Source organism: Bos javanicus, chromosome 15 (assembly GCF_032452875.1).
Source record: "Bos javanicus breed banteng chromosome 15, ARS-OSU_banteng_1.0, whole genome shotgun sequence".
Lineage (NCBI taxonomy): Eukaryota > Metazoa > Chordata > Mammalia > Artiodactyla > Bovidae > Bos > Bos javanicus.
The window spans coordinates 73,812,236-73,839,747 of record NC_083882.1 but is presented as its reverse complement, the minus strand read 5'-3'; the positions used below and the strand labels follow the sequence as shown (position 1 = coordinate 73,839,747).

Below are 27,512 nucleotides of genomic sequence, written 5' to 3'. Positions count from 1 at the left end.
AAGATCCCAGATGCTGCATGGTGCCAGGAAAAAAAAAAAAAAAACAACAAAAAAAGAAAACCTCACAGAACTGTACACCACAGAATGAATTTCACTGTATGTAAATTAAAAAAAAATAGTTTCAAGTTTCAGGAAAAACTAAATGCCACATTGCTGAGAGTTGGGGAAGCAGGGAACATATTCAGACACAGGCAAAGATACTCTGAGTGAAAAGCGCTTCACTTTATCCAGCAACAAAGTGAGCCTCTTCTCAAAATACATCTGATAAAACTGCTTGAAGTCAGCTGGACTCGAGCTGCATAAAAGACAGAGTGGACAGGCATGTCTGATTGCTCACCTGCTTCTAAGAAATTACAGTCTGTGCTAGAACCAAATGCTCTGGGTTTAGTGACCCAGTATTTGAGATGATTGGTGTCTGATAATGTTCTAGGAAACCCTGTGTTTGGCAGAGTCCTGTCCCAAAAGGAATGCTCAGTTTCACACTGGTATGACTCTCACCAAGGCTCTCCATAAAGCTCACCTGAAGAACTTCAGGATCATGCTCACTGCAGGGGACGTGACTTTGTGGTTTAGATCCTTCTTCTTTTCCCTGGAAGGTCGAATGCCAACTCTGAACATCTGCTGACTGTGCATCTTTCGTGATCAAATGTATTGTGTAAGGTCAACCGTAAAACCTAGTGATGGACTATTTCTCCGCTCACTTTATGTTGTGGAAAAAGAGAAGAAGACCACGTAGGATGTGAGAAGATCTGACCCAGGATTACAGAGAGGCTTCAGAGCTGCCCGCATGAGCCTGATTCCAAAGAAAAACCACGCCACAGACCTGTTTTGTTCATGAACGACTTTTATTTTTGTCCTCAGTATGTGCCCTTGAAGATTCCCAAATGCCTGGAGTTTCTGACTCTCCTGGGACCAGAGGTATAAACATTGTAAGGAAACACTCAGCCGCGGCTCCTCTCCCCTGAGCGGCTCCGTCTGAAGGCCTCAGGGAGAGGGAGCTGACACTCACGCCTCAGTCCAAGACGGGTAACATGGCGAACAAAGAGTTAGTAAAACACAGCCTCAGTCTGCTGAGGGCTTCAAATACACATATTCTATATATATAAACCTGTTATATAGGATGTCAACGCATTGGTTTCCTTGTGATCTGCGATTTAAGTACAAAGGATAGCGATGTTGTACACTGCTGATTTCCCCTTCTCAGCCCCCCTCCCTCCCCAACATAAATAACTGCACGAAGGTCAGGTGATCCTAAGGGTTTCTGTTGTTGTAAATATTTTGTTTCTAAAATCATTTCCCCTTCCTCCCTCCCCCCGCAAACTACCTCTGAGAGTCTGTAATGTAGCAGCACGGAACGGCCAAGGCCGGGGGGCAGCGTGGAGCTAGTGGGAGAGCGAGGACAGTGCTTCCTGCTGACGGGCGCCGGACGGGCTTCTGCATTTCCACGGACAACAGAGGCTGCGACGAGAAGCAGGGAAGGTGCCGTGTGGCTTCGTCCTCCACCGAAGCGGAGGAGGCTGGCTGGACCACTGAGAAGAGCCCTAAAGGCATCGAGGTTTTGGAGACAGAGCACGGCTCCAGAAATGTCTTGGCTCAGTATTTACACAATATCTTTAAGCTGCATTTTCCTTTTAAGAAATTTATGTTTCTGAGGCTGGCCGGGGGAAAGAAGGAACTTAAAAACAAAACCAAAACAATTTCCACATATGTAAAAGTCCTGTAATATGTCTTATTCAGTTATTTTCACACACATCATTAAAAGCAGATACTGACAATGATTGGCTTCTTATTCATTTTTTGAAGAGCATGAGAAGAGAGACAGGAGAGGCGGGAGGGATGAGCTAAGGAGAGCGCCGGCCCTTCTTCAGCATCAAGTGACACTGGATGGTCTGGATTCGGTTCTTGGCGGGGACAAACTCGGGCTGCAGCTTCAGGGTGGACTCGTACCACACCAGTGCTTTCTCAAACTCTTCCTGTGAAGGGCAGAGGGACAGAGTGAGAGGGGTATGGCCACCAGACTCAACAGATGTGGTGATGTCTTTTTTCCTGAAGAGCCTGTCTGTGGTGGCGACGGTCCTGCGGTATTTTCTCAGTGCATCTAAATCTGAGGAAAACTGAGGTGCAGGGACAACTGCCTCCACCCCGAGGCCACAGACTGAGAGAACTATGGCGCAGCCCAGGAGCCAGAGGCAAAGGGGGCCCAGCTCTGCAGAGACCTGGCCCCACGACGGAGCAACAGCAGGAGCCACTGTCACCGAGCCCTGCTGCGCGCCAGGGGCAGAGCTAGGTGCTGCGTGGAATCCCTTCCTGTAATCCTCACAGAAACCTCTAGAACTATGTCTAGCAAAAGCTTATTTTGCATCTGTTTGAATTTTCTACTGTAACTGGAAAGAAGTCAGGTCAGGTATCTCAATTAGACTTGTAAATTTTGAAGCCGTTTCTTATTCTCCCTAACACTTGAAAAAAATGAACGTGGTTTGGAAATGATCACTGCCACACAGAAGGCGTTCGCCTTTTACTTAGACTAACACTCTCGAAGAAGAGCCCGAGTCTACCGCTTAAATGACTCCTTCCAGCCAAATGAGAGGCAGAATTCCTCATTCATAGCAGCAAATTTTGCATTTACTGGGGACGAAAATAGATTTTTCAATTTTAAGAAGCAGAGAGGGAAATCTGCACATTCAGCAAGACCTACCTGGCCAAATTAAATTTCCTGCCTTTGAAGTCAAGGATGACACACAAAACTTGGAGCCTGAAGCTGCTCGTTACGTTAACCTTTATCAAGAGCACCTTGGAAAGAGCCTCATGTGGGACCCTAAACTTGGATGAAAGTGGATGGCATGACTCTCATGTTAGATTCAGCTATGACAGCTTCTGGGAGACCCCTGGGACTTTGAGTTCCGAAACTGGTCCTTCTTCTGACCCCAACAGGGTTCTGGATGATGGCTTTGCCATTTTGGCTGTAAATGGTATTCCAGGGAACTAGTGGCATTCCGCCATTCATTAAACCTTCGGTGAGCACCTACTTACTATGTGCCAAACCCTGTGAAGTGCGAGGAACAGGGAGATGAAGAGGAGTCTCTCTTCTAAGGAGCTCCTGGTCTGGTGGGAGAGACCAATACTCAAAACAAAAGTTATAAAACTAAGGTGAAGAGACAAGAAGAGAAATCCGCACAGGGCACCATGGGAGCAATCCCGGGGACCTGGCCTGACCTGGCAGTGAGCGGGCCCGAGTGTGCGTGTCCACCTGGAGTGTGAGGGAAGGCTTTTCTGGAACAAGTGTAGTCTTCAGAAAAGTGTAGGTCAATGGGCCTGTAAGTGTTAAATTCATGGTGAGGAACTACACAGTTGCAAATACTTGGGTGAGTTTACTGTGTTTTTTAAAAAACTTACAAACCCCCCTGCTAAGTTGCTTCAGTCGTGTCCGACTCTGTGCGACCCCAGAGACGGCAGCCCACCAGGCTTCCCCATCCCTGGGATTCTCCAGGAAAGAACACTGGAGTGGGTTGCCATTTCTTTCTCCAATGCATGAAAGTGAAAAGTGAAAGTGAAGTCGCTCAGTCATTCCTGACCCTTAGCGACCCCATGGACTGCAGCCTACCAGGCTCCTCTGTCCATGGATTTTCCAGGCAAGAGTACTGGAGTGGGGTGCCATTGCCTTCTCCGACAAACCCCCCCGCCATGAATTATACCTGTGGTGGAGAGCTGCAACTTTAGACACAAAGCTTACAGAAACAAGAGGACACTGAGACTCAGAGGGTTTGGAACTAGAGATGTGGCCCTGACAGAATGCAGCAGGGGTGGTCCGCGCCGCTTCCAGGCCAACCTCACCATCGCCACGTATACGTTGCCCAGCGTGAAGTGGTTGACGGCGAAGTGCGGCGCGATCTCCACCGCCATGGTGGCCACGATGACGGCGTCGTTCCAGAGCTTGGCGTTGTGCAGGATGTTGGCCAGGCTGATGAGGGGCACGTCCTGGGAGAGGAGGGAGAAGGCAGGAAGGGAAGAATGTTGGTTTCTGGGCTTTCACTCGTGGCTGTGGTGACCATAAGCAAAGTGGTCAGTGTTCCCTGGTGAATGACAGAGTCGTGCAGCTTGACGTGGGGGCTTCTGTCTGCTGTGGGTCTGTGAGGGGGAAGGAGCGTGTGCCAGCCCAGCCGTGCAGCACTTCTCTCATTGAGAGAGTCTTGCCTCAAAAAACAAACGAAACTGTCAGCTGGGTGAACAACCTGCTGAGTGAGGCAGCTGCTTTCCATCGTGGTGCCAGCTCCAGGTCACACTGCAGCTTGTGAGGAGTAGCTGGTGGCCAGACTCTGTCCACAGTCCACACTGAGGCTCACTGTCACAGAGCCGAGCTGTTCTCTGCAAGGACCACAGCGCCCTCTGAGGCAGGGCTGGCGCGCTGTGGCCATAGGCCACGTCCAGCCTGCTACCCGACTCTGTAGCTTTTTATAGGACTTCATCATTCCCATTCCCCGAGGTACTTCTGTGGCTGTTTTCACGCTATCATGGCAGAACTGAGTGGCTGCAAGAGGCAGGCTGGCCTCACAGCCTATTTGTACTATCTGCCCTCACAGAAAAGTTCCCTGACCCCTGATCCAGCGTCTTGGCCCTTCCTGTTGCAGAGCCTAGTGATAGCCTAGAAGTATAGAGCACAGGATGATGGGCTGAAAAAGTTGCAGTATTATTATCACAAATATTAATTCCCTTTAGATGTGTGCTCAGTTGCTTCAGTAGTGTCCAACTCTTTGTAACCCTATGGACTGTAGCCTGCCAGGCTCCTCTGTCCATGGGATTCTCCAGGCGAGAACACTGGAGTGGGCTGCCATGCCCTCCTCCAGGGGATCTTCCGGGCCCAGGGATAGAACCCAAGTCTCCTGTGTTTCCTGCATCGGCAGGCAGGCTCTTTACACTGGTGCCACCTGGGAAGCCCCCTTTAGATGTGTAACCTGAGACACTGGTGTCTATATTCCGTTGTTCGGCATCTCTGGGCTCTTCCGTAGGAGACACAGAAGAACAGAAAAAAGACCCATGTCTGTCCTTGCGGGACACCCAGAGACACGGCACCATATGAGGTCACGGAGGTGGAAGAACCTGCCCAAGGTTACAGAGGTCCTGAGAGGTCACAGGTAATCACAAAGGCAGTGAGAGGCGGAGCTGCCCTTAGAGCTGCGTTTACGACTCAGCCGTGCCTGTTCCTGATACAGTGTTTTTCCGGGATCCTGAAGCCCTTCCCCGACGCCCCCTCTTGCTGAGGTGGGGAGGCCACAACAGTGGGCGAAACTCAGGCTTGTGGCAGCACAAGTGGGTCGCTGAGTTTTCCACCCTTAGCCTTTTGCTGCTTTCTGAGCATGAGGAAGGTTGATGAAAACTCAGAATAAACCAGTGGGCACAGGAAACGACTGAGGGATGGAAACTCATGCCCTCGGAGCCCCACTCACCTTCATCTGGTGCGGAGCATAATGGAGGGCCTGGCGTAGGCAGTCAATCGCCTTCTTCCCTTGGCCTTTCACTCTCCAGTAGAGGGCTGCCATGCTGGAAAGGACCCAGGACGTCTGGTTCTACAAAGGAAAAGTCACTTAAAGCCTCTTAAATAACATACTAATTTACCACCAAGATTAGCAATCCCAACACAAGTTAAGGACCATTTAGCTGTTTACCTGGCGCTGGTGGTCTGCCTCGCACCTTATGTTCACCCTCTCATTGACCCTAGTAACCATCCCACAAGCCTGATTCTACCAGTATAGCCTTTTTTATAAACATTTAACCTCTCCGGATCATAGTTTTCAAATCTTCAATTTCTACATAGTTTGGTTTATTAGTCTGTTTCCAATGGGTTCCGGATTTTCAGCTGTAGTTAGGGAAGTCTTGTTTACTCCAAGGTTATCAAGAATTTTTACCATGTGTTTCCCCAGAACTGCTGTAGTTTCACTTTTCACACTTAAATATTTGATCCACTTAGAATTTAACTTGGTGTAAAGTAAAAGATAAGGCTCCGATCTATTTTTTTTCCAGATGGCTAAAGCTGTCTTAATATTATTTAATGACTGATTCATCTCTCCCTCACTGTGACGCTACCTTTATTATACACAAAACCTTAGTTACTAATTCAGGTCTGTGTGCTCAGTTGTGTCTAACTCTTTGCAAACTGTAGCCTGTGAGGCTTCTCTGTCCATGGAGTTTTTCAGGCATGAGTACTGGAGTGGGTTGCCATTTCTTCCTCTGGAGGATCTTCTTGACCCAGGGGTCACACCTGTTGTCTCCTTCGTCTCTTGCATTGGCACATGGATTCTTTACCACTGTGCCTCCTGGGAAGCCCATAATTTAGGCCTAATATTGGGTTAATCTACATCTAATTTTTAATTTCCCTATTTCATTTACCCCTTTTGATGGATGTTTCTAATTCCCAGCCATTCTGGTTGAGGCAACTGGAAAACTTACTCTGCTTCCTATCTTATTTTGTTCTTTCAATCTATTTTTCTTTTGGTAATTCTATGATTTTTCATTGGCGGGGCACATAGGGTGATATAAATACTATTTCCTGCCTTGTTTTTGTGTTGGTTCTACATGTAAATATATTCCTTGATCATTGACATTACTTTTGTGTGCCCTCCTAGTCATCTTTTGGTTGGCTAAAGTTTATCTTTTAATAGTTTTCTTAAGAAGGGTTAATAGGAATATTTTTCCCTGAGATTGTTGTCATGGGGTGAATTGTGTCTGCTCAGAGTCATATGTTGAAGTCTCAATCCCTAGTATCTCCGAATGCAACTGTATTTAGAAATAAAGTCTTTAGAGAGCAGACGAAGTTAAAAATGAGGTCATTACTGTAGGGCCCTAATCTAATGTAACTGGCTTTCCAGGTGGCTCAGCAGTAAAGAATTCACCTGCAATGCAGGCGATGCATGTTCGATCCCTGGGTCGGGAAGATCCCCTGAAGGAGGAAATGGCAACCCACTCCAGTATTCTTGCCAGGGGAGCCTGGTGGACTACAGTCCATGGGGTGGCAAAAGAGTCGGACACGACTTAGTGACTAAACAAAATCTAATGTAAGTGGATTTATAGAGGAGAAGAGAAGGAGATACATCAGAGTCCTCTGTGCAGATGATGACCACTTGAAGAGCTGCCTAGAGGGTAGCCAGCTGCAAGCCAAGGAGAGAGGCCTCAGAAGAAAACAACCCTGCTGGTACCTGGATCCCCAACTTGTAGCCTCCGGCACTGAGAGGATACATTTCTGTTAAGTCACCCTGCCGGCAGTAGTAGAAGAAGAAGAAATGAAGGAGAAGGCAATGGCAACCCACTCTAGTACTCTTGCCTGGAAAATCCCATGGACAGAGAAGCCTGGTAGGCTGCAGTCCATGGGGTCGCTAAGAGTTGGGACATGACTGAGCGACTTCACTTTCACTTTTCACTTTCATGCCTTGAAGAAGGAAGTGGCAACCCACTCCAGTGTTCTTGCCTGGAGAATCCCAGGGACGGAGGAGCCTGGTGGGCTGCTGTCTATGGGGTTGCACAGAGTCAGACATGACTGAAGCGACTTAGCAGCAGCAGCAGCTGGCCATATTGTTATGGCAGCCCTAACAAACTAATCCAATCGTATACATTCAGAACTTTGTAGCCTTTATGCCTGAAACACAGCTGGCTGGATATAACCGTGGCCCATTCTTTCCTTGAATAATCTGCTGGCATTGCTCCACTGCTTCTTGGTGTGAGTGGGGTTGCACACAACTCTGAAGCTAGCCTGATGTATCCCTCCTCCTCAATGGCTTGATCCTTCTGACTGGCTTATCAAAAGGATTCTTTTGTTGTGTTTTTGTTTTTAAAGAAAATAAAATTACCTTTCTTTACTGCCAACATCTGACACATTCCAAAGAACATACCTGGAGTAGGAGATGGCAACCCACTCCAGTAATGCCTGAAAAATTCCGTGGACAGAGGAGTCTGGCGGGCTACGGTCCATGGGGTCACAAAGAGTCAGATGTGACTGAGTGACTAACACACTTACTGCCAATATATGACACACTCCAAGGAACACATATATATAGGTTATATATGTGTGTTATAAATATACACATAGATAATATGTAATTACATAAAATATACACTTATGCTGTAAAGCATAAAATAATAAATATCCCAGAAACTACTACCCTCCTAAGATTCCCCCATGAGGCTGAACATAGTTTTTAGTTCATGCAGTCGCCTCGCCCACTAGGTGAACGTACTGTAATGTGTTATGTTTCCTGTAAACGGAGGCGCGGGGTGGCGAGTTACCGTGCGTCTACCTGCGTGTCCTTTCAGGGTGCGTCCTCCTGGCTTTGCTCCAGAGGCACACGTTATCCCAAGTGTTGTGTTTATGACCCCACCGCTCTTTTTAAACACTGTTCTATCACACACATACACATATTTACCCCAACAATGCAACGCTTAGTTTACTTCTTCCTGTGCATTGTAAACATGGTATAATACTGTAAGCAGTCTTCTGGGACTTGGGGGTTTTTACTCAACACTCTTAAGCACTCCATGTTGCTAAATGTAGTTCTTAGTTCACTCAATTTCCTTTATACACAATTAAATGTCCATTAAGTGAATATACCGTAATGTGTTTATCCATTTTCTGTAAATGGGGGGAGGGGTTTGAGTTACTTCCTGTTGTCAATAAATGTGCAAAGAGTTTCTCTAGTCTATATACATGGGAGTGGAACTGCTACATCCCAGATGTGTAAACATCCAGGAGAAAGCTAAACTGCTTCCTAAAGGTGTTACGACAAGTTACAGTCCTATCAGCAATGTTTAAAAGTGCCTCCTGCTTTCTAGCCTTTCTAATTCTTAGTATTATCAGTGGGGGTGAAACGGTATCTTACTGTAGCCTTAATTTGCATTTCCTATTAGTGAGATTGAGAACTGTTTCTTCTTTATTGGTCATAAACACATTGGTCTTATTCTGTCAAATGTCTGTTAATATCTTTTCTATACCTTTTTTCTATCTCATTTATCTTTCTCATCACTTTATTTCCATGCTCTGCATATTAATCCTTATAAGCTAAGTGTGTTACATGAATTTTCCTTACTCTGGCTTTTTAATTTAAAAAAATGTCTTTAATTAAAACATTTTAAACTTTAATGTAGTTGAACTTATTAACATTCTCTTCTCTGGCTTGTGCTTTTATTATCTTCTTCAAGAAATCTTTTTGTACTTCAAGGCCAGAAAGATCATCTCTCATATTTTAAAGTTTTGTTTTTGATGTCTGAATCCTTAATTCATGTGGAATTCATTTTTTGTGTAGGATGTGAGGGGCCGACTGAAATTAAGTAACTGCCCTAGAAAGCTTCCTGAATAGCCCTCACCTCCCCAATGATCTTGCACAGCTCTATGTAAGCTGGAGACTGTATACAGGCTTTTATTCACCTTTGTTATTTTTGTTTATTCCTTGAGTAAATGGCATAATGTTTTATTTTACAATTTTTCATAAAAGTAAGGCGATTCTCACAACCTTATTCTTTTCATGAATGTCATATCTATTTTTTACCCTTCCATATAAATATGTAAAGATCTGGTATTCAAAAAAGCCATAAAAACAAAACAAAACAAAAACCAAAACCCTGTTATTTTGATCATAACAGAACTGACTCTATAAGTCAAACTGTGGAAAACGGATGTGTTTAGGGTGTGTGTCTTATCCGTGAACATTACAGGCCCTTCTGCTTATTTAGGGCTTTTAAAATGTCTTTCAGTAAAGTTTTATCACTTTCTGCACGTAGGCCTTACGACTTTCTGGTTAGATTTAGTACTGGGAATTTTATATAAATTTTTTGGAGAACATTATATTTTTGTAACAAAGTAAATACATGTTAAAATTATGTTTTCTAATATTTATTGCTGCTGTATAGAAATATAACATTTTTATTTACTGACTTTACAGGCAACTACCTTGATAACACATTGTTACTTCTAAAAATTTGTGTGTAGATTCTTTTAGGTTTGCTCTGCAGATAGTAAAAGCCTCTTGATGAAAGTGAAAGTGGAGAGTGAAAAAGTTGGCTTAAAGCTCAACATTCAGAAAACAAAGATCATGGCATGCGGTCCCATCGCTTCTTGGAAAATAGTTGGAGAAACAGTGGAAACAGTGTCAGACTTTATTTTTTTGGGCTCCAAAATCACTGCAGATGGTGACTGCAGCCATGAAATTAAAAGACGCTTACTCCTTGGAAGGAAAGTTATGACCAACCTAGACAGCATATTGAAAAGCAGAGACATTACTTTGCCAACAAAGGTCCGTCTAGTCAAGGCTATGGTTTTTCCAGTGGTCATGTATGGATGTGAGAGTTGGACTGTGAAGAAGGCTGAGCGCTGAAGAATTGATGCTTTTGAACTGTGGTGTTGGAGAAGACTCTTGAGAGTCCCTTGGACTGCAAGGAGATCCAACCAGTCCATTTTGAAGGAGATCAGCCCTGGGATTTCTTTGGAAGGAATGATGCTAAAGCTGAAACTCCAGTACTTTGGCCACCTCATGCGAAGAGTTGACTCATTGGAAAAGACTCTGATGCTGGGAGGGATTGGGGGCAGGAGGAGAAGGGGACGACAGAGGATGAGATGGCTGGATGGCATCACTGACTCGATGGACGTGAGTCTGAGTGAACTCCGGGAGTTGGTGATGGACAGGGAGGCCTGGTGTGCCTGGTGTGCTTCGATTCATGGGGTCGCAAAGAGTTGGACACAACTGAGCGACTGAACTGAACTGAACTGACTGACGCAGATAATCACATCATTTCTGAACAATGTGTTTTTTTTTTTCCTAATACTTATGCTAGGACTTTCAGTACAATGCTGAGAAGAAGGGGTAATGGTGGGCATTACCAGTTCAGTTCAGTCCTGACTTCAAAGAATTATTTAAAATATTTCTCCCATTAAGGATTATCTTTGATAAAAATGTTTTGTGGATTTTTCTCATCAGATTAAAGAAATTCTTCTCTATTCTTAATTTGCATTACCTTTAGTTTATGAATGTACTGAATTTTATCAAATGCAATCTACTGAAATGATTTCATAATTTTTCTCCTTTAATTTGGGTGAGGTCTAGCTTCTCCTGAAGCTAGACCACAGACTAATACTTATGAATATAAATTCAAATGGACTGACTGGCTTATCAGCAGCAGAAAAAGGTGTGTGTGTGTTGGTTTGTCAGTTTGTTTCATTAAATCAATCATTTTCTTCTTTATATATTTTGAGGTTATCTTACTGGGTATGCATAAGGTTTATCAGTCAGTTCAGTTGCTAAGTAGTGTCTGACTCTGTGACCTCATGGACTGCAGCATGCCAGGCTTCCCTGTCCATCACTAAGTCCCAGAGTTTGCTCAAACTCAGGTCCATGGAGTCGGTGATGCCATCCAGCCATCTCATCCTCTGTTGTCCCTTTCTCCTGCTGCCTTCGATCTTTCCCAGCATCTGGGTCTTTCCTAATGAGTCAGTTCTTTGCATCAAGTGGCCAAAGTACTGGAGCTTCAGCATCAGTCCTTCCAATGAATATTCAGGACTGATTTCCTTTAGAGTTGACTGGTTGGATATCCTTGAAGTCCAAGGGACTCTCAAGAGTCTTCTCCAACACCACAGTTCAAAAGCATCAATTCTTTGGTGCTCAGTTTTCTTTATGGTCCAGCTCTCACATCCATACATGACTACTGGAAAAACCATAGCCTTTACTGTACGGACCTTTGTTGGCAAAGTAATGTTTCTGCTTTTTAATATGCTGTCTAGGTTTATCGTAACCTTTCTTCCAAGGAGCAAGCGTTTTTTAATTTCACGGCTGCAGTCACCACCTGCAGTGATTCTGGAGCCCAAGAAAATAAAGTCTGTCATGATTTCCATTGTTTTCTCATCTATTTGCTATGAAATGATGGGACTGGATGCCATGATCTTAGAGTTTTGAATGCTAAGTTGTTTTTTTTTTTTTAATTTTATTTTATTTTTAAACTTTACAATATTGTATTAGTTTTGCCAAATATCGAAATGAATCCACCACGGGTATACCTGCATTCCCCATCCTGAACCCTCCTCCCTCCCCTACCCTCCCTCTGGGTCGTCCCAGTGCACCAGCTCCAAGCATCCAGTACCGTGCATTGAACCTGGACTGGCGACTCGTTTCATACATGATATTATACATGTTTCAATGCTATTCCCCCAAATCTCCCCAACCTCTCCCTCTCCCACAGAGTCCATAAGACTGATCTATACATTGGTGTCTCTTTTGCTGTCTTGTACACGGGGTTATTGTTACCATCTTTCTAAATTCCATATATATGCGTTAGTATACTGTATTGGTGTTTTTCTTTCTGGCTTACTTCACTCTGTATAATAGGTTCCAGTTTCATCCATCTCACTAGAACTGATTCAAATGTATTCTTTTTAATGGCTGAGTAATACTCCATTGTGTATATGTACCACAGCTTTCTTATCCATTCATCTGCTGATGGGCATCTAGGTTGCTTCCATGTCCTGGCTATTATAAACAGTGCTGCGATGAACAGTGGGGTACACATGTCTCTTTCCCTTCTGGTTTCCTCAGTGTGTATGCCCAGCAGTGGGATTGCTGGATCATAAGGCAGTTCTATTTCCAGTTTTTTAAGGAATCTCCACACTGTTCTCCATAGTGGCTGTACTAGTTTGCATTCCCACCAACAGTGTAAGAGGGTTCCCTTTTCTCCACACCCTCTCCAGCATTTATTGCTTGTAGATTCTTGGATCGCAGCCATTCTGACTGGCGTGAAATGGTACCTCATAGTGGTTTTGATTTGCATTTCTCTGATAATGAGTGATGTTGAGCATCTTTTCATGTGTTTATTAGCCATCTGTATGTCTTCTTTGGAGAAATGTCTATTTAGATCTTTGGCCCATTTTTTGATTGGGTCATTTATTTTTCTGGAGTTGAGCTGTAGGAGTTGCTTGTATATTTTTGAGATTAGTTGTTTGTCCGTTGCTTCATTTGCTATTATTTTCTCCCATTCTGAAGGCTGCCTTTTCACCTTGCTAATAGTTTCCTTTGTTGTGCAGAAGCTTTTAAGTTTAATTAGGTCCCATTTGTTTATTTTTGCTTTTATTTCCAATATTCTGGGAGGTGGGTCATAGAGGATCCTGCTGTGATGTATGTCGGAGAGTGTTTTGCCTATGAATGCTAAGTTTTAAGCCAACTTTTTCACTCTCCTCTTTCATCAAGAGACTCTTTAGTTCCTCTTCGCTTTCTGCCATAAGGGTGGTTTCATCTGCATATCTGAGGTTATTGATATTTCTCCTGGCAATCCTGATTCCAGCTTGTGCTTCATGTAGCCTCACATTTGCATGATGTACTCTGCATATAAGTTAAATAAACAGGGTGACAGTATACATACAGCCTTGTTCTACTCCTTTCCCAACTTGGAACCAGTCTGTTGTTCCACGTCTGGTTCTAACTGTTGCTTCTTGACCTGCATACAGATTTCTCAGGAGGCAGGTAAGGTGTTCTGCTATTCCCATCTCTTGAAGAATTTTCCATAGTTTGTTGTGATCCACACAAAGGTTTTAGCATAGTCAATGAAATAGAAGTAGGCATTTTTCTGGAACTCTCTTGCTTTTTTGATAATCCAGCAGATGTTGGCAATTTGATCTCTGGTTCCTCTGCCTTTTCTAAATCCAGCTTGAACATCTGGAGTTCTCAGTTCATGTACTGTTGAAGCCTAGCTTGGAGAATTTTGAGCATTACTTTGCTAGCGTGTGAGATGACTGCAATTGTACGGTAGTTTGAACATTCTTTGGCATTGCCCTTCTTTGGGACTGGAAAGAAAACTGACCTTTTCCAGTACTGTGGCCACTGCTGAGTTTTCCAAATTTGCTGGCATATTGAATGTCGTACTTTTACAGCATCATCTTTTAGGATTTGAAATAGCTTAGCTGGAATTCCTTCACCTCCACTAGCTCTGTTTGTAATGATGCTTCCTAAGGCCCACTTGACTTTGCACTCCATGATGTCTGGGTCCAGGTGAGTGATCACCCCACTGTGGTTATCTGGGTCACTAAGATCTTTTTTGTATACTTCTTCTGTGTATTATTGTCACCTCTTCTTAGTATCTTCTGCTTCTGTTTGGTTCATACTGTTTCTGTCCTTTATTGTGCCCATCTTTGCATGAAATGTTCCTTTGGTACCTCTTATTTTCTCGAAGATATCTCTCGTCTTTCCCATTCTATTGTTTTCCTCTATTTCTTTGCATTGATCACTCAGGAAGGCTTTCTTATCTCTCCTTGCTATTCTTTGGAACTCTGCATTCAGATGAATATATCTTTCCTTTTCTCCTTTGCCTTTCGCTTCTCTTCTTTCCTCAGCTATTTGTAAGGCCTCCTGAGACAACCATCTTGCCTTTTTGCACTTCTTTTCCTGGTATATATTTCTGGTGAATTAAAGCTTTTATCATTACATGGTCATTCTCTCTGACCCTAATAATTTTTCTGCTCTGAAATATATCTTTTCAGGTAATTAGTGTAACTGTCTTTACTACCTTTTGATAGTATATTCATTTTTGATTAGTATTTTCCCATTATTTTCAACATTTCTATTATGTTTTAGGTATGACTTAAAAAATACATAACTCCTTTAAAAAATTCCCAATTTGACATTAGTGTGATTTACATTGTAGATTATTTAAAAGACTGTTAGTATATTTCTTGGTTTCTTTTATCCAGATTCTTGAATGCTTTTTTCCTTTTTTTTTTTTTTTTTGGTCCTTCTCTTCTTACTCCATTATTCTATCCTCACAGGTTTTGGATTTGCACATTTTTTAAAAGGTTACCCTTAAATTTCTACTCAGTTTTTAACTTAAAGTCCAAGCAACATACTAACTCACTCCTCCTGAACACGAAAAGGGCCTTTAAATACCTTAACTCTGTTCATCCCACTCTCAAATGTACATTTGTCCAGAATTTATTTTGTCATTAAAAAAGAAACCTCAAACTGTTTTCTACAGTGTTTGTTTCGGTTTGTATACCTGTGTAATTTTATTTGCTTAGTAAATCTTCCTTTGCTTCAGATAGCTTTTCTTTAGTTATCATACAGAAAAGTTCTTTTAGGGTAGGGCTCTTGGTTAACTTTTTCCAGTTCTTTAAGTGCCTTTACTCTTCTGTCATTGGAGGGGCCACAATTCTAGGGGGCCCAGTATCCTTCCAAAACTGTCATCTGGACTAGACAGTTGCTATGAAATTAAAAGACGCTTACTCCTTGGAAGGAAAGTTATGACCAACCTAGATAGCATATTCAAAAGCAGAGACATTACTTTGCCAACAAAGGTCCGTCTAGTCAAGACTATGGTTTTTCCTGTGGTCATGTATGGATGTGGGAGTTGGACTGTGAAGAAGGCTGAGCGCCGAAGAATTGATGCTTTTGAACTGTGGTGTTGGAGAAGACTCTTGAGAGTCCCTTGGACTGCAAGGAGATCCAACCAGTCCATTCTGAAGGAGATCAGCCCTGGGATTTCTTTGGAAGGAATGATGCTAAAGCTGAAACTCCAATACTTTGGCCACCTCATGCGAAGAGTTGACTCACTGGAAAAGACTCTGATGCTGGGAGGGATTGGAGGCAGGAGGAGAAGGGGACGACAGAGGATGAGATGGCTGGATGGTATCACCGACTCAATGGACAAGAGTTTGGGTGAACTCTGGGAGTTGGTGATGGACAGGGAGGCCTGGCGTGCTGTGATTCATGGGGTCGCAAAGAGTCGGACACGACTGAGTGACTGAACTGATGAGAAACATTTAGTCACATTCCTCTATAGGTAATCTGTCCTTTCTGTCTCCATGAGGGCAGAGATCTTTGCCTGCCCTCTTAATTTTTCTTCACTGATTTATGCCAAGCCCTTGAAAAGTATTTTGCACAAAGCAGGCCTTTGCTACATATTTGTTGAATGAATGGCTGCTGTTATATTTCTTAAGCTATTTTCTTTCCAATGCATATCCAAAATTGTACAATCTTCTTTGTGAAGTTCTGGCTGTACACTGCAAACCACATTTCTCCTTTGCTAGCAGGCTTCTTGTTAAGTTCTGCAAATGTGTGCTAGGCAACTGGAAGGAGAGCAGGAGTGGGACTTTTTCTCTCAGTTGGCATTTTGTTTCAGTTGGTCATTCTGGCAGCACTTTGGGGGCAGCACTTCCAGACCCAGTGGCCAGCCCGTGCTCCCTCCTCCAAAGCATGAACTCTAGCTCACCCAGAGTTCTTGCCTGTGAACTCTAGATTTCAGAAACCCCAAGGGCTTGCCTTCCCATTCCCTACAGTGCATATCTCTGATTTACCTAAGTGCTTCTTTTTCTCTTTTTCAGCCCTCCACCACAATGTACAGTCATGTCTCGGAGATATTGCTTGGTTACAGACCTCCACAACAAATATTGCAAAAGCGAGTCACACAAACCTTTTGGTTTCCCAGTACATACAGAAGTTATGTTCGCATTCAATACTATAGTCTGTTATGCGTGCAGTAGCCCTGTGTCTAGAAAACTATGTGCTGTTGTGTCAGTCGTTCAGTCGTTTGTGACCCCGTGGACTGGAGCCCACCAGGCTCCTCTGTCCATGGAATTCTTCAGGCAATACTGGAGTGGGTTGCCATGCCCTTCTCCAGGGTATCTTCCTGACCCAGAGATGGAACCCAGGTCTCGTGCAGGCAGATTCTTAACCATTTGAGCTACCCAGGAAGCCCTAAAAAAAAAAACACCCAACAAACTATGTACATACCTTCATTAAAAATACTTCCTTGCTAAAAAATGCTAACAATCAGCTGAACCTCCAGTGAGTGGTAACAGTAACATCAAAAATCACTGGTCACGGATCACCATAACAGAAGTAGTAATGAAAAGGTTCAAAGTATTGTGAGAATTACCAAAATGTGACACAGAGAAAGTGAAAATCGCACCAATAGATTTGCTCAAGACTGGGTTGCCACAGACCTTCAATTTGCAAAAAATGCAGCATCTGCCAAGCACAATAAAGCGAAGTGCAATAAAACAAGGTCTGCCTATCATCAGTTCTCTAAATTAAATTTGGTTTTTGAAATACGTAATGTTGTTTCTGTTTTCCTGACATGATCCTGACTGAAACAGATGCTCTTAAGATATCTTTCGTCTTTGCCATAATGCATCTTGGCGTGGATTTCTTTTTATTTACCCAGCTTGGGACACCTGGTGCCTCCTGAATCTGTTGATTTGCTTACTTCCTCATCTTTATAATACTCCAGGTAATTTTTTACATAAAGCTTGCAATTCACTGATTATTTGTGGCTAAATCTATCTATCTCATCCACTGGGTATATGACTTAATTACTTACACAAATATATTTTTAGTTTAAGATGTATGTAATTTTTAAAAACTTGCCTACTCATTTTTTGATATGCCATTTCTTTGCTCACCTTTGTGATTACACCTTTTAGGTGTTTTATAATGAAAATTTTCAAATGCATATACAAATAAAGGAAACAGTATAATGAACTCCATGTGCTCACCACCTAGATTTGAAATTTACCAACAACTCATGGCCATACTCGCGTACACAAGGTAGTGGCTGTCCCGTGGAATGCATTTGGGAGCACTGCCGTCTCTTCAGTTTTTTGGAATACTCTGAGAGGGGTAAGTATTAACTTTTCTTTGTACGTTTGATAGAACTGCCCTGTGAAGCCGTCTAGTCCTGGACTTTTATTTTTTGTAGTTTCTTGATTACTGATTTAATTTTAATACTAGTAGTTGGTCTGTTCGGATTATCTATTTCTTCCTGATTGAGTCGTGGAAAAGTGTATTGCCGGGAGCCGGCATATTGCATATTGAGTGCATATTGCATATTGAGTGCAGCACTTTTCAGGATCTGGAATAGCTCAACTGGAATTCTATCACTGCTGGTAGCCAGCGTGAGGAACTCCGCCCATGACAAAGGTCATGAGGAAGGAGGCTCGGCATACGCAAAGGCGGGATCGAGCTTCAGGAGTCCCCCTGGAAATTCTCAAGCATATACCCCCAAAACCAGAGTCTACCTACTTTCTGCTTTGTGCTTTCAGCTACACCTCTGACTTTACGGGGGGCTGTCCCCCACTACCTCTCTCTGAAAAAGAGTTAGCTTACAGCTCCAGTTAATAATTCCTGGGTGTGACAGTGTTTAACCTACAAACTCCTTTGGAAATCCTCTAGCCTGCCTGAATAGGTTTTCCGGCCACATGTGATTGTTCAGAGCCTCCCAACTGTGAGAGGCAGGAGATGTTCTAAACTGTCTAAACACAGATTCTTTTGAGTAGTTAAAAGATTGATTAGAAATTGTATTGGTGAAGGGATTTTCACTTGTTGGGCCAATGTTTGCTGCTAAGTTTCCATATCCCTTACCTGCTGTGTCCCTGGCAGTGTATTGATTAATATAATTGGTGTAAATAGTAGCTTTAATGTTTGTAACCTGGGACCCTTGAGTTAATTCTTTTTTTTGTTATAGCCCACCACACCTTTACGCTGTAGGAATGCAACTTTATCTAATGCTTTTGGAGGGTGGCTCCTGACCAATCACCTTTAGAGAAAAATAAGTTTTCTGAAGAAAAGGTCTTAAAATGTTAACAGGCCTCCGGGCCAGAAGATGATGCAAATCACCTAACTTTTGCATATGCTAAGTTTGCAGGAAGAAAGCCTGGCTTGCTGCCTGACTCTACCCCTTCCCCCATTATCCTCTGTGCATAACTTAAGGTATAAAAACTACTTTGAAAAATAAAGTGCGGGCCTTGTTCACCGAAACTTGGTCTCACCATGTCGTTCTTTCTCTTACCTTCTGGCTGAATTATTCAGCCTCTTTTCTCCACTGAATTTCCTCACTGAGCTATCCTTATTTCAGCCTCTTTTCTTCACTGAATTTTCCTACTGAGCTATCCTCATTCTATTACTCTTTATATCCTTAATTAACGTTTAATTAAGCAATTGTTTCCTGATCTTCGCCTACGCCGTCTCTCCTTCGAATACCCTGGATCAGCCGGGGCTGGTCCCCGGCAGGTGGCGCCCGAACAGGGACTTTCGAAGGTAAGCTCCCCAAAGCAATCAGAGCCATCAGCCCTATTGCTCCCCGTTCTCGGAACAACTGGGTGACCAGCCCTCTTGTTCCCCCACGGAGCAGTTTGGGTGACCAGCCCTACTGCTCCTCCCTTGGAACAGTTCGGGCCATCAGCCTACTGTTCCTCCCCCGGAACAATCTGGGTCACCAGCCCTATTGTTCTTCCAATGTTCGGGACGGCTAGGACCCCACTCAAGGGTGCCGCGGACCCCCCTGTAGGATAGACAGGGCGAGAGGAGTGGGAAGTGTTGAAAGTGTTAAAGAGTTAGACTTAGAGAAAGAAAACGGTTTCTAGAGTTAAAAGGCCAAAGAAAAGCCTGATCTTTTAAAAGCTAAAAGCTTTATCTTCTATTATACTTAATTTTCTGACATGGGTAACACTGAAACTAAGAATGGCAACTCTTTATACAAGTAATCTTGAAACTGTTAAAGAGGCTACTGTTAATTTAGATACTTGGGTGAAGGTAAAAAAAAAACAACTAAAAACTTATCCTATAAATAGGATTAAAAATGTTCTGGACCCTCGTCATGAGGCCGTGGGATAGTCTATGGGAGAGGCTATAGCGGTGGATGGTAGTGGGTCTCCACCTTCTGCGCAGATCATATTTTCTGCCATTGACGAAGAAAAGGAGGGAGACTGTGCTCTACCTCCGGAGGAAGGAGAGGGCTTACAGGACGCTGCGGCCGGGCGCCCTGGCGAGCCCCCTCCCCCTCTACACAAACCTTTAAAAATTTATCCAACAATTTCTGATTTAAGGTGACTACTCCACCTCCGCTTGCACCTCCCAGGGCCTAAGAATTCCCCAGTTTACATCCAAAGTCTCCCAGAGCATTGCCTAAAGCTGAAAAAGATAAAAAAGACTTCTTTTAAACAAAGGAGCTTTTTAAAAAAAAAAAAAATACACAATATACAGAGCCTGCTCCTTGAAGGAAACCCCCTCAGGGGGGCCTCACCCAAGCAAAAAAAATAAATAAAAAGAGAAAAAAAAAAAGTAAAAAAAAAAAAGAGAAAAAATAGAGAAAAGATCTAAAGATAGAGAAAAAGCTAAACAGTGAAAAGAAGAGAGGAACAGAGAAGGAAGGAATCAGGGAACTCAGCAAGATTGAGAAAGGAAGTTAGAAAAAGAGATACAGAGAGAAAGAGAGGGAGAAAAAAAAAAGAGAGAGAGAGAAAGAGGGTAAAGGGAAAGAAACGAAGGAAAGAGAAGGGTAGCGAAAAAGGAAGGGGGAGAGAAAAGTGAGAAAAGCAGGAAGAGATGAAGAGAGAGAGACTGTAAGAGACGCTGTGACCAGGTGCCCTGGCGAGCTCCCTCCCTCTCTGCGCAAACCTTAAAAAAAAAAAAGAAAAACGTATCCACCACTTTCTGATTTAAGGCGATCGCCGCCGCCTCCGTTTGCGCCTTCCAGGGCCCAAGAGTTCCCCACTTTGCCCCCAAAGTTTCTCAAAGTGTTGCCTAAGCTTGAGGAAGATAAAAAGTTTTTTTAACAGTGGAGATTTTAAAACAGACTGCGTGCACAATATGCAGTGCTCCTTGGAGAAAACCCCCTCAGGGGGTCTCACCCAGGCTAAGAAAAAAGCGGACCGGTAAGGGGATTTAGCAACAATATTAACCCCTGATACGCCGGTTGCTCCAATTCCAATGGGAGTGGCTGGCCCCCTGCCTGAGGGCATTGTAGGACTTGTGCTAGGGTGTAGCTCGCTTTCTTTTCAAGAAATTTCGGTGGTATATGGTGTGGTAGATTCTGATTATATTGGAGAAATTATAGTTTTGATCTCGCCGCTTATCAAAACTGTGCAAATTAATAAAGGTCAAAGAATAACACAGTTTTTGCTTTTACCTTATCAGGCAGGAAAAAACTTGACTTCTCAAGCTAAGAGCTACAGAGCGTTTAGATCTAGTGATCCAGCCTTTTGGGTGCAGGAAATTACAGCTCCAAGGCCTTTAAAAGATCTTTTAATTCAAGAAAATAAAATGTCAGGGCTATTAGACACAGGAACAGACGTCTCTTAACATTGCTGGGAAAGACTGACCCAGCTCCTGGCCAACACATACTACTGAAAATGAGTTGAGATTAGAGCAACTGGTATGCGGGGTGGGAATGCTGTAGAGAAAAAGGTGAGAGAGAGTTTAAAACCTTCAAGAGTAGTGAGTTCCCCATTGCTGGAAGTATTCAAGCAAATATTAGATGGTTGCTTGTCATCTAAAAAGCTATAGACCAGATTTAGGTTACAAAACGATAACTGGAGAAGCTTATTAAGATGTTGTGCAACACCTGTTTACTTGCTTCTCATATTTAGGTCGGCCAAAAGTTTTAAAAAACTGATAATGCCCCTTTGAAGCTGTGGAGAGATTGTTTACTAACTTTAAATGATTTCCAAAAATTATTAGGGGACATTAATTAAATATGCCCACATTTAAAACTGACTACTGCAGATTTAAAGCCTTTGTTTAATTGCTTAAAAAGCGACCCTAATTCCAGTTCTAAGTTGACTAATGAGACAGAGTTGGCTCTTGTTAAAGTAGATGAGACTTTAAATGATCAGTTAATTAGGATTAATATTACCAAAAGATGAAATTAAACTATTCTTGCCATAAAACACACCTACAGGGTGATTGTGACAAAAAGGCCCATTGGTTCCATCTACCAGTGACCCCAAGAAAAATAGTTTTATCTTATCCCAGCTTGGTGGCACAATTAATTATAAAAGGAGGAAAAAAGAAGTGTGGAACTTTTTAGAAAAAAAAAAAAAAAGTAGCAAATATAGTAATTCCATTCAATAAGGATCAACTGCAAGCCTTTTACAAAGTAGTGATGATTGGCAAGTTGCCCTGATAGATCTCAGGGGTCAAATTTTGTTTCATTTGCCCTCAAGCCCCCACAGTAGTTAAAAGTTCAAAAATGTTAGATTGGCAGTTTGAGGATACCTGTGGAACTTTCCAACCGTATGTAGTTCCTATGCTCCCCTTTACCCTATGGGGGAGGGACGTGCTGTCTCAAATAGGAGATACTCAGAGAAGGGTTTTCTCAATTTTAGTTATCAACAGGTGGTACAATTAACAATACTTTATATATTGTTATAAATACGTAATATAAATATATTTGCCTAACTACAGTTTGCCTAATTAGGTATGGGTACAAATAAAACATAATAAAGGTATACCTAATTCTATTTATAGATCTATACTTACTTAATTTGTATATAAATCAATATATGTATTATATATATACTGTATAATTAAATGTATATTGCAGTAATATAATGTGTGTGGCTGATATTAATTAGTATGGATTGATGTGCTGTGATGATATATGTTCTGTATGCTGTATAATTATATATGTGTGACATGTATTATTACAGTACATTGGTTTGTGTTGGTTGGTATTGGCTGTGTGCGTGTTGTATTGCTGTAATATATATGAATTGATATATTAATTATAAGATTAGTTCAAGTATATTGATTTATATATATTGTATATCATGAAGTTTATACTTGTTGCCATATATAAATACATTTTGCATTTAGGTATATCTGTATATCAAAATGAGATAAGGAGGTTATACATTTATTATTTAAATTTATACGGAGACCTAAACTAAACATTAGACCTAAATTAACATATCTCTAAATTTATATTGTTAAAATGTAAATTTTAAAAATTAAATTGACAACTGCTTGATAATTCCTTTGCCCTAAAACCCCCATAGGTGTAATTGGGGTGGCCAGACAAAAAATTGGTTTTATAGCAAAACGGCCCCCTAGAGTGGGTCCATCTTTCCGCTCAAACTAAAAAAGTAGTGGCTTCTTATCCAGGATTGATAGCTACTTTGATATTAAAGGAAAAAAGTGGAACATTGAATTATTTGGTAAAGAGCCATCAGAAATTGTAATTCCATATAATAAGGAACAACTTGATGCTCTTCTAATGTTTGAAAATTGGCAGATTGCTATAGGAAACTATTTTGGTCAAAATTTTTGCATCATTTACCCTCGCATGTTTTGCTGAATTTTATATCCAGACATCCAGTTATTTTTTCTGTCAGATGTAAACAATCTCCTATTCCAAATGCTCAAATAGTTTTTACTGATGGGTCAGCAAACGGTAAAGCCTCCATAGTTACTAAAAATCACCAAAAGGTTTTAAAAACACGGGAAACTTCATCTCAAAGAGCTGAAATAACAGCAGTCATAGAGGCTTTTGCTATGTTTGCAGATGAGGAATTTAACCTTTATTCTGATTCTCAGTATATTGTCAGGTTGTTTCCACACATTGAAACTGCGGTTTTGCCTGAAAATAAAACTACCATATTTAATTTGTTAACTAAATTACAGCAACAAATTTGGAAAAGAAATAAAATATTTTTCATTGGACACATTCGGGCTCATTCCGGATTGCCCGGCCCTTAAAATGCCTTTAATGATTTGGCTGACTTGTTAACCTGAAATACAGTGGCTACTGTGATTGAGGAGGCCAGAGCCTCTCACTTACTTTATCATCAATATGCTACTGCCTTAAGATATCAATTCCAAATTCCCAGAGAGGCTGCTCGAGAGATTGTGTGTTCTTGCTTATATTGCCCCACTGTTTATAATAGTCTACCTATGGGAGTTAATCCTCGCGGTCTCAAACCTAACGTACTCTGACAAATGGATGTAACTCATGTCTCTTCATTTGGAAAACTGTCCTTTGTTCTTTAACTGTAGACACCTTTTCTCATGTTATTATTGCAACTGCTCATACAGGGGAAGCAATTAAAGATGTAATACAACATCTCTTTACTTGTTTTTCATATTTGAGCCTGCTAAAAGCTCTGAAAACTGACAATGCTCCTGCGTCTAAGTCTTTTCAGGAATTTTGTATAAAGTTTCAAATTAAACATAATACAGGCATCCCTTATAATCCCCAGGGACAAGCCATTGTTGAAAGAGCGCATCAAACATTAAAAATCCAAATTCAAAAACTAAAAGAAGGGGAGTTTAAGTATAGTTCTCCCCATCAAATCTTGCAACATGCTCTTTTCGTAATAAATATTCTAAATACTGATCTGGCTGGAACTACTGCAATGCTTCGCCATTGATGCCTGGAGCAATTAAATGCAAAACCATTAGTTAAAGGGAAGGACCTCCTCTCAGGACAATGGAAGGGTCCTGACCCATTATTAACTAGCGGTCGAGGATGTGCTTGTATTTTTCCACAGGATGCAGATTCTCCAATTTAGATCCAGGACAGGTTGATTCGCCATGTTGCAGACCCCCAGACATCCAGTTCCCCCATTGCTTCGATCACAAAAGAGGAGCCCACCTGAAGGGGAGGCAAGATAAACATCGAGATCCCGGCGGGACCGACGGGGCTGCTGCAGCGCGAACTCCAACCAGAAAATAATTCTACTTACTCTGTTTTGGCTTGTCTACCCTCTCCTTATGTTTTTCTCTTTACCAATGATTCTGGAAAACTTAATGTACATGTGACTTTCACTGGTGGACCCAATGTAGTGACTTGTAAACAATGCATGCTCTCATCTTGTTTAAACCCTCAATATAATGTTTGCTCCTTTATAGTGTTACAATGTCCACCTTATCTTATGATGTAACCACTTATTGATATGTTAACTATAGTCTTGCTATGTTACAACAACTACAAGATTTAATGTGATCACGACGATTTGTGGGCTTTACTTATTTTAGGAATATCAGCTTTAATAGCAGCAATTACTTCTGTTACTGTGGCAGCAATATCATTGACTCAACAAGTGCATACTGCCCAATATGTTGATACCATGTCTAAAAATGTTTCTTTAACTCTAGCAACACAGAAAGTTATAGATAGAAAATTGGAGATGAGAGTAGAGGCCTTAGAAGAGGCAATAATGCATATTGGGACTGAGTTACAGGCTTTAAAAGTGAAAATGGCTCTGTCTTGCCACGCTGATTACCGGTGGATATGCGTGACATCTTTAAAGGTAAACGAGACAGATTATGAATGGGAAAAAATCAAAAATCGTATCTCAGGTGTTTGGAACAGCTCTGACATTGGCCTGGACTTAGGGAAAGTTCATAATCAAATACAGGCCCTGGAACACTGTCGACTGGATTTTACCACCGCTGGAGCAGCTAATGACTTTTTTCTCACCTTCTCTAACTTTATTTCTGGAAAAAACATTCTGTCTAATATCTTTAGTTCTAGTTGTGCTTCTCATAATCATTCTTCCTTGTATTGTCAGGATTCTTCGGCAGAACATTCAAAAGCTCGCGACTGAGCTGCATCTGGCTGTTTTAAGAAATAAAAAAGGGGGAGATGCCGGGAGCCGGCATATTGCATATTGAGTGCATATTGCATATTGAGTGCAGCACTTTTCAGGATCTGGAATAGCTCAACTGGAATTCTATCACTGCTGGTAGCCAGCGTGAGGAACTCCGCCCATGACAAAGGTCATGAGGAAGGAGGCTCGGCATACGCAAAGGCGGGATCGAGCTTCAGGAGTCCCCCTGGAAATTCTCAAGCATATACCCCCAAAACCAGAGTCTACCTACTTTCTGCTTTGTGCTTTCAGCTACACCTCTGACTTTACGGGGGGCTGTCCCCCACTACCTCTCTCTGAAAAAAGAGTTAGCTTACAGCTCCAGTTAATAATTCCTGGGTGTGACAGTGTTTAACCTACAAACTCCTTTGGAAATCCTCTAGCCTGCCTGAATAGGTTTTCCGGCCACATGTGATTGTTCAGAGCCTCCCAACTGTGAGAGGCAGGAGATGTTCTAAACTGTCTAAACACAGATTCTTTTGAGTAGTTAAAAGATTGATTAGAAATTGTATTGGTGAAGGGATTTTCACTTGTTGGGCCAATGTTTGCTGCTAAGTTTCCATATCCCTTACCTGCTGTGTCCCTGGCAGTGTATTGATTAATATAATTGGTGTAAATAGTAGCTTTAATGTTTGTAACCTGGGACCCTTGAGTTAATTCTTTTTTTTGTTATAGCCCACCACACCTTTACGCTGTAGGAATGCAACTTTATCTAATGCTTTTGGAGGGTGGCTCCTGACCAATCACCTTTAGAGAAAAATAAGTTTTCTGAAGAAAAGGTCTTAAAATGTTAACAGGCCTCCGGGCCAGAAGATGATGCAAATCACCTAACTTTTGCATATGCTAAGTTTGCAGGAAGAAAGCCTGGCTTGCTGCCTGACTCTACCCCTTCCCCCATTATCCTCTGTGCATAACTTAAGGTATAAAAACTACTTTGAAAAATAAAGTGCGGGCCTTGTTCACCGAAACTTGGTCTCACCATGTCGTTCTTTCTCTTACCTTCTGGCTGAATTATTCAGCCTCTTTTCTCCACTGAATTTCCTCACTGAGCTATCCTTATTTCAGCCTCTTTTCTTCACTGAATTTTCCTACTGAGCTATCCTCATTCTATTACTCTTTATATCCTTAATTAACGTTTAATTAAGCAATTGTTTCCTGATCTTCGCCTACGCCGTCTCTCCTTCGAATACCCTGGATCAGCCGGGGCTGGTCCCCGGCAGTGTATGTTTCTAGAAATGTATCCATTTCTTCTAGGTTATCCAATTTCTTGGCATATAGCTGTTCATAGTATTCTCTATTTTTCTTTATTTTCATAGTATTCTCTTATGACTATTTCTGTGATATGTTTTAATTTCTCCTCTTTTATTTTTTATATTATTTGGATCCTTCTCTTTTATCCTTGATGACCCTGGATAAAGTCTTAATCACTTTTATCTTTTCAAAAAAAACCAGCTCTTGGTTTCTCTGATCTTTTCTATTGTTTTGTTTGGTCTCTACGGACTTCCCTGGTGGCTCAGACGGTAAAGCATCTGCCTACAACGCGGGAGACCCAGGTTCGATCCCTGGGTTGGGAAGATCCTCTGGAGAAGGAAACAGCAACCCACTCCAGTACTCTTGCCTGGAAAATCCCATGGATGGAGGAGCATTGTAGGCTACAGTCCATGTGGTTGCAGAGTTGGACACGACTGAGTGACTTCACTTCACTTCACTTCTTCTCCTACCTTTACTATTTCCTAACTTCTTCTTCAGTTCAGTTCAGTCGCTCAGTCATGTCTGACTCTTTGTGACCCCATGAATCGCAGCACACCAGACCTCCCTGTCCATCACCAACTCCCAGAGTTTACCCAAACTCATGTCCATCAAGTTGGTGATGCCATCCAGCCATCTCATCCTCTGTCGTCCCCTTCTCCTCCTGCCCCCAATCCCTCCCAGCATCAGAGTCTTTTTCAATGAGTCAACTCTTCACATGAGGTGGCCAAAGTATTGGAGTTTCAGCTTCAACATCAGTCCTTCCAATGAACACCCAGGACTGATCTCCTTTAGGATGGACTGGTTGGATCTCCTTGCAGTCCAAGGGACCCTCAAGAGTCTTCTCCAACACCACAGTTCAAAAGCATCAATTCTTCGGGGCTCAGCT

General features: G+C 42.2%; 1 protein-coding gene and 1 non-coding gene across 6 annotated transcripts in view; one reads left to right on the top strand and one right to left on the bottom strand.

The window, feature by feature from the left end:
• Positions 1–826: 826 nt before the first annotated feature.
• Positions 827–27,512, bottom strand: part of TTC17 (tetratricopeptide repeat domain 17) — a 137,150-nt gene continuing 110,464 nt past the window's right edge. For all 5 annotated transcript variants that reach the window (XM_061381182.1, XM_061381183.1, XM_061381184.1 and 2 more), the window contains 3 exons: positions 5,442–5,561; positions 3,832–3,975; positions 827–1,973 (listed from right to left, as the gene is read on the bottom strand). In XM_061381182.1, coding sequence (XP_061237166.1) covers positions 1,842–1,973; positions 3,832–3,975; positions 5,442–5,561 — 396 coding nt within the window. In that variant the 3' untranslated portion in view covers positions 827–1,841. The remainder of the gene's footprint in view (positions 1,974–3,831; positions 3,976–5,441; positions 5,562–27,512) is intronic.
• TRNAC-ACA (transfer RNA cysteine (anticodon ACA)) lies at positions 26,878–26,949 on the top strand. Its single transcript has one exon. It is a non-coding gene; the product is annotated as a tRNA-Cys (tRNA).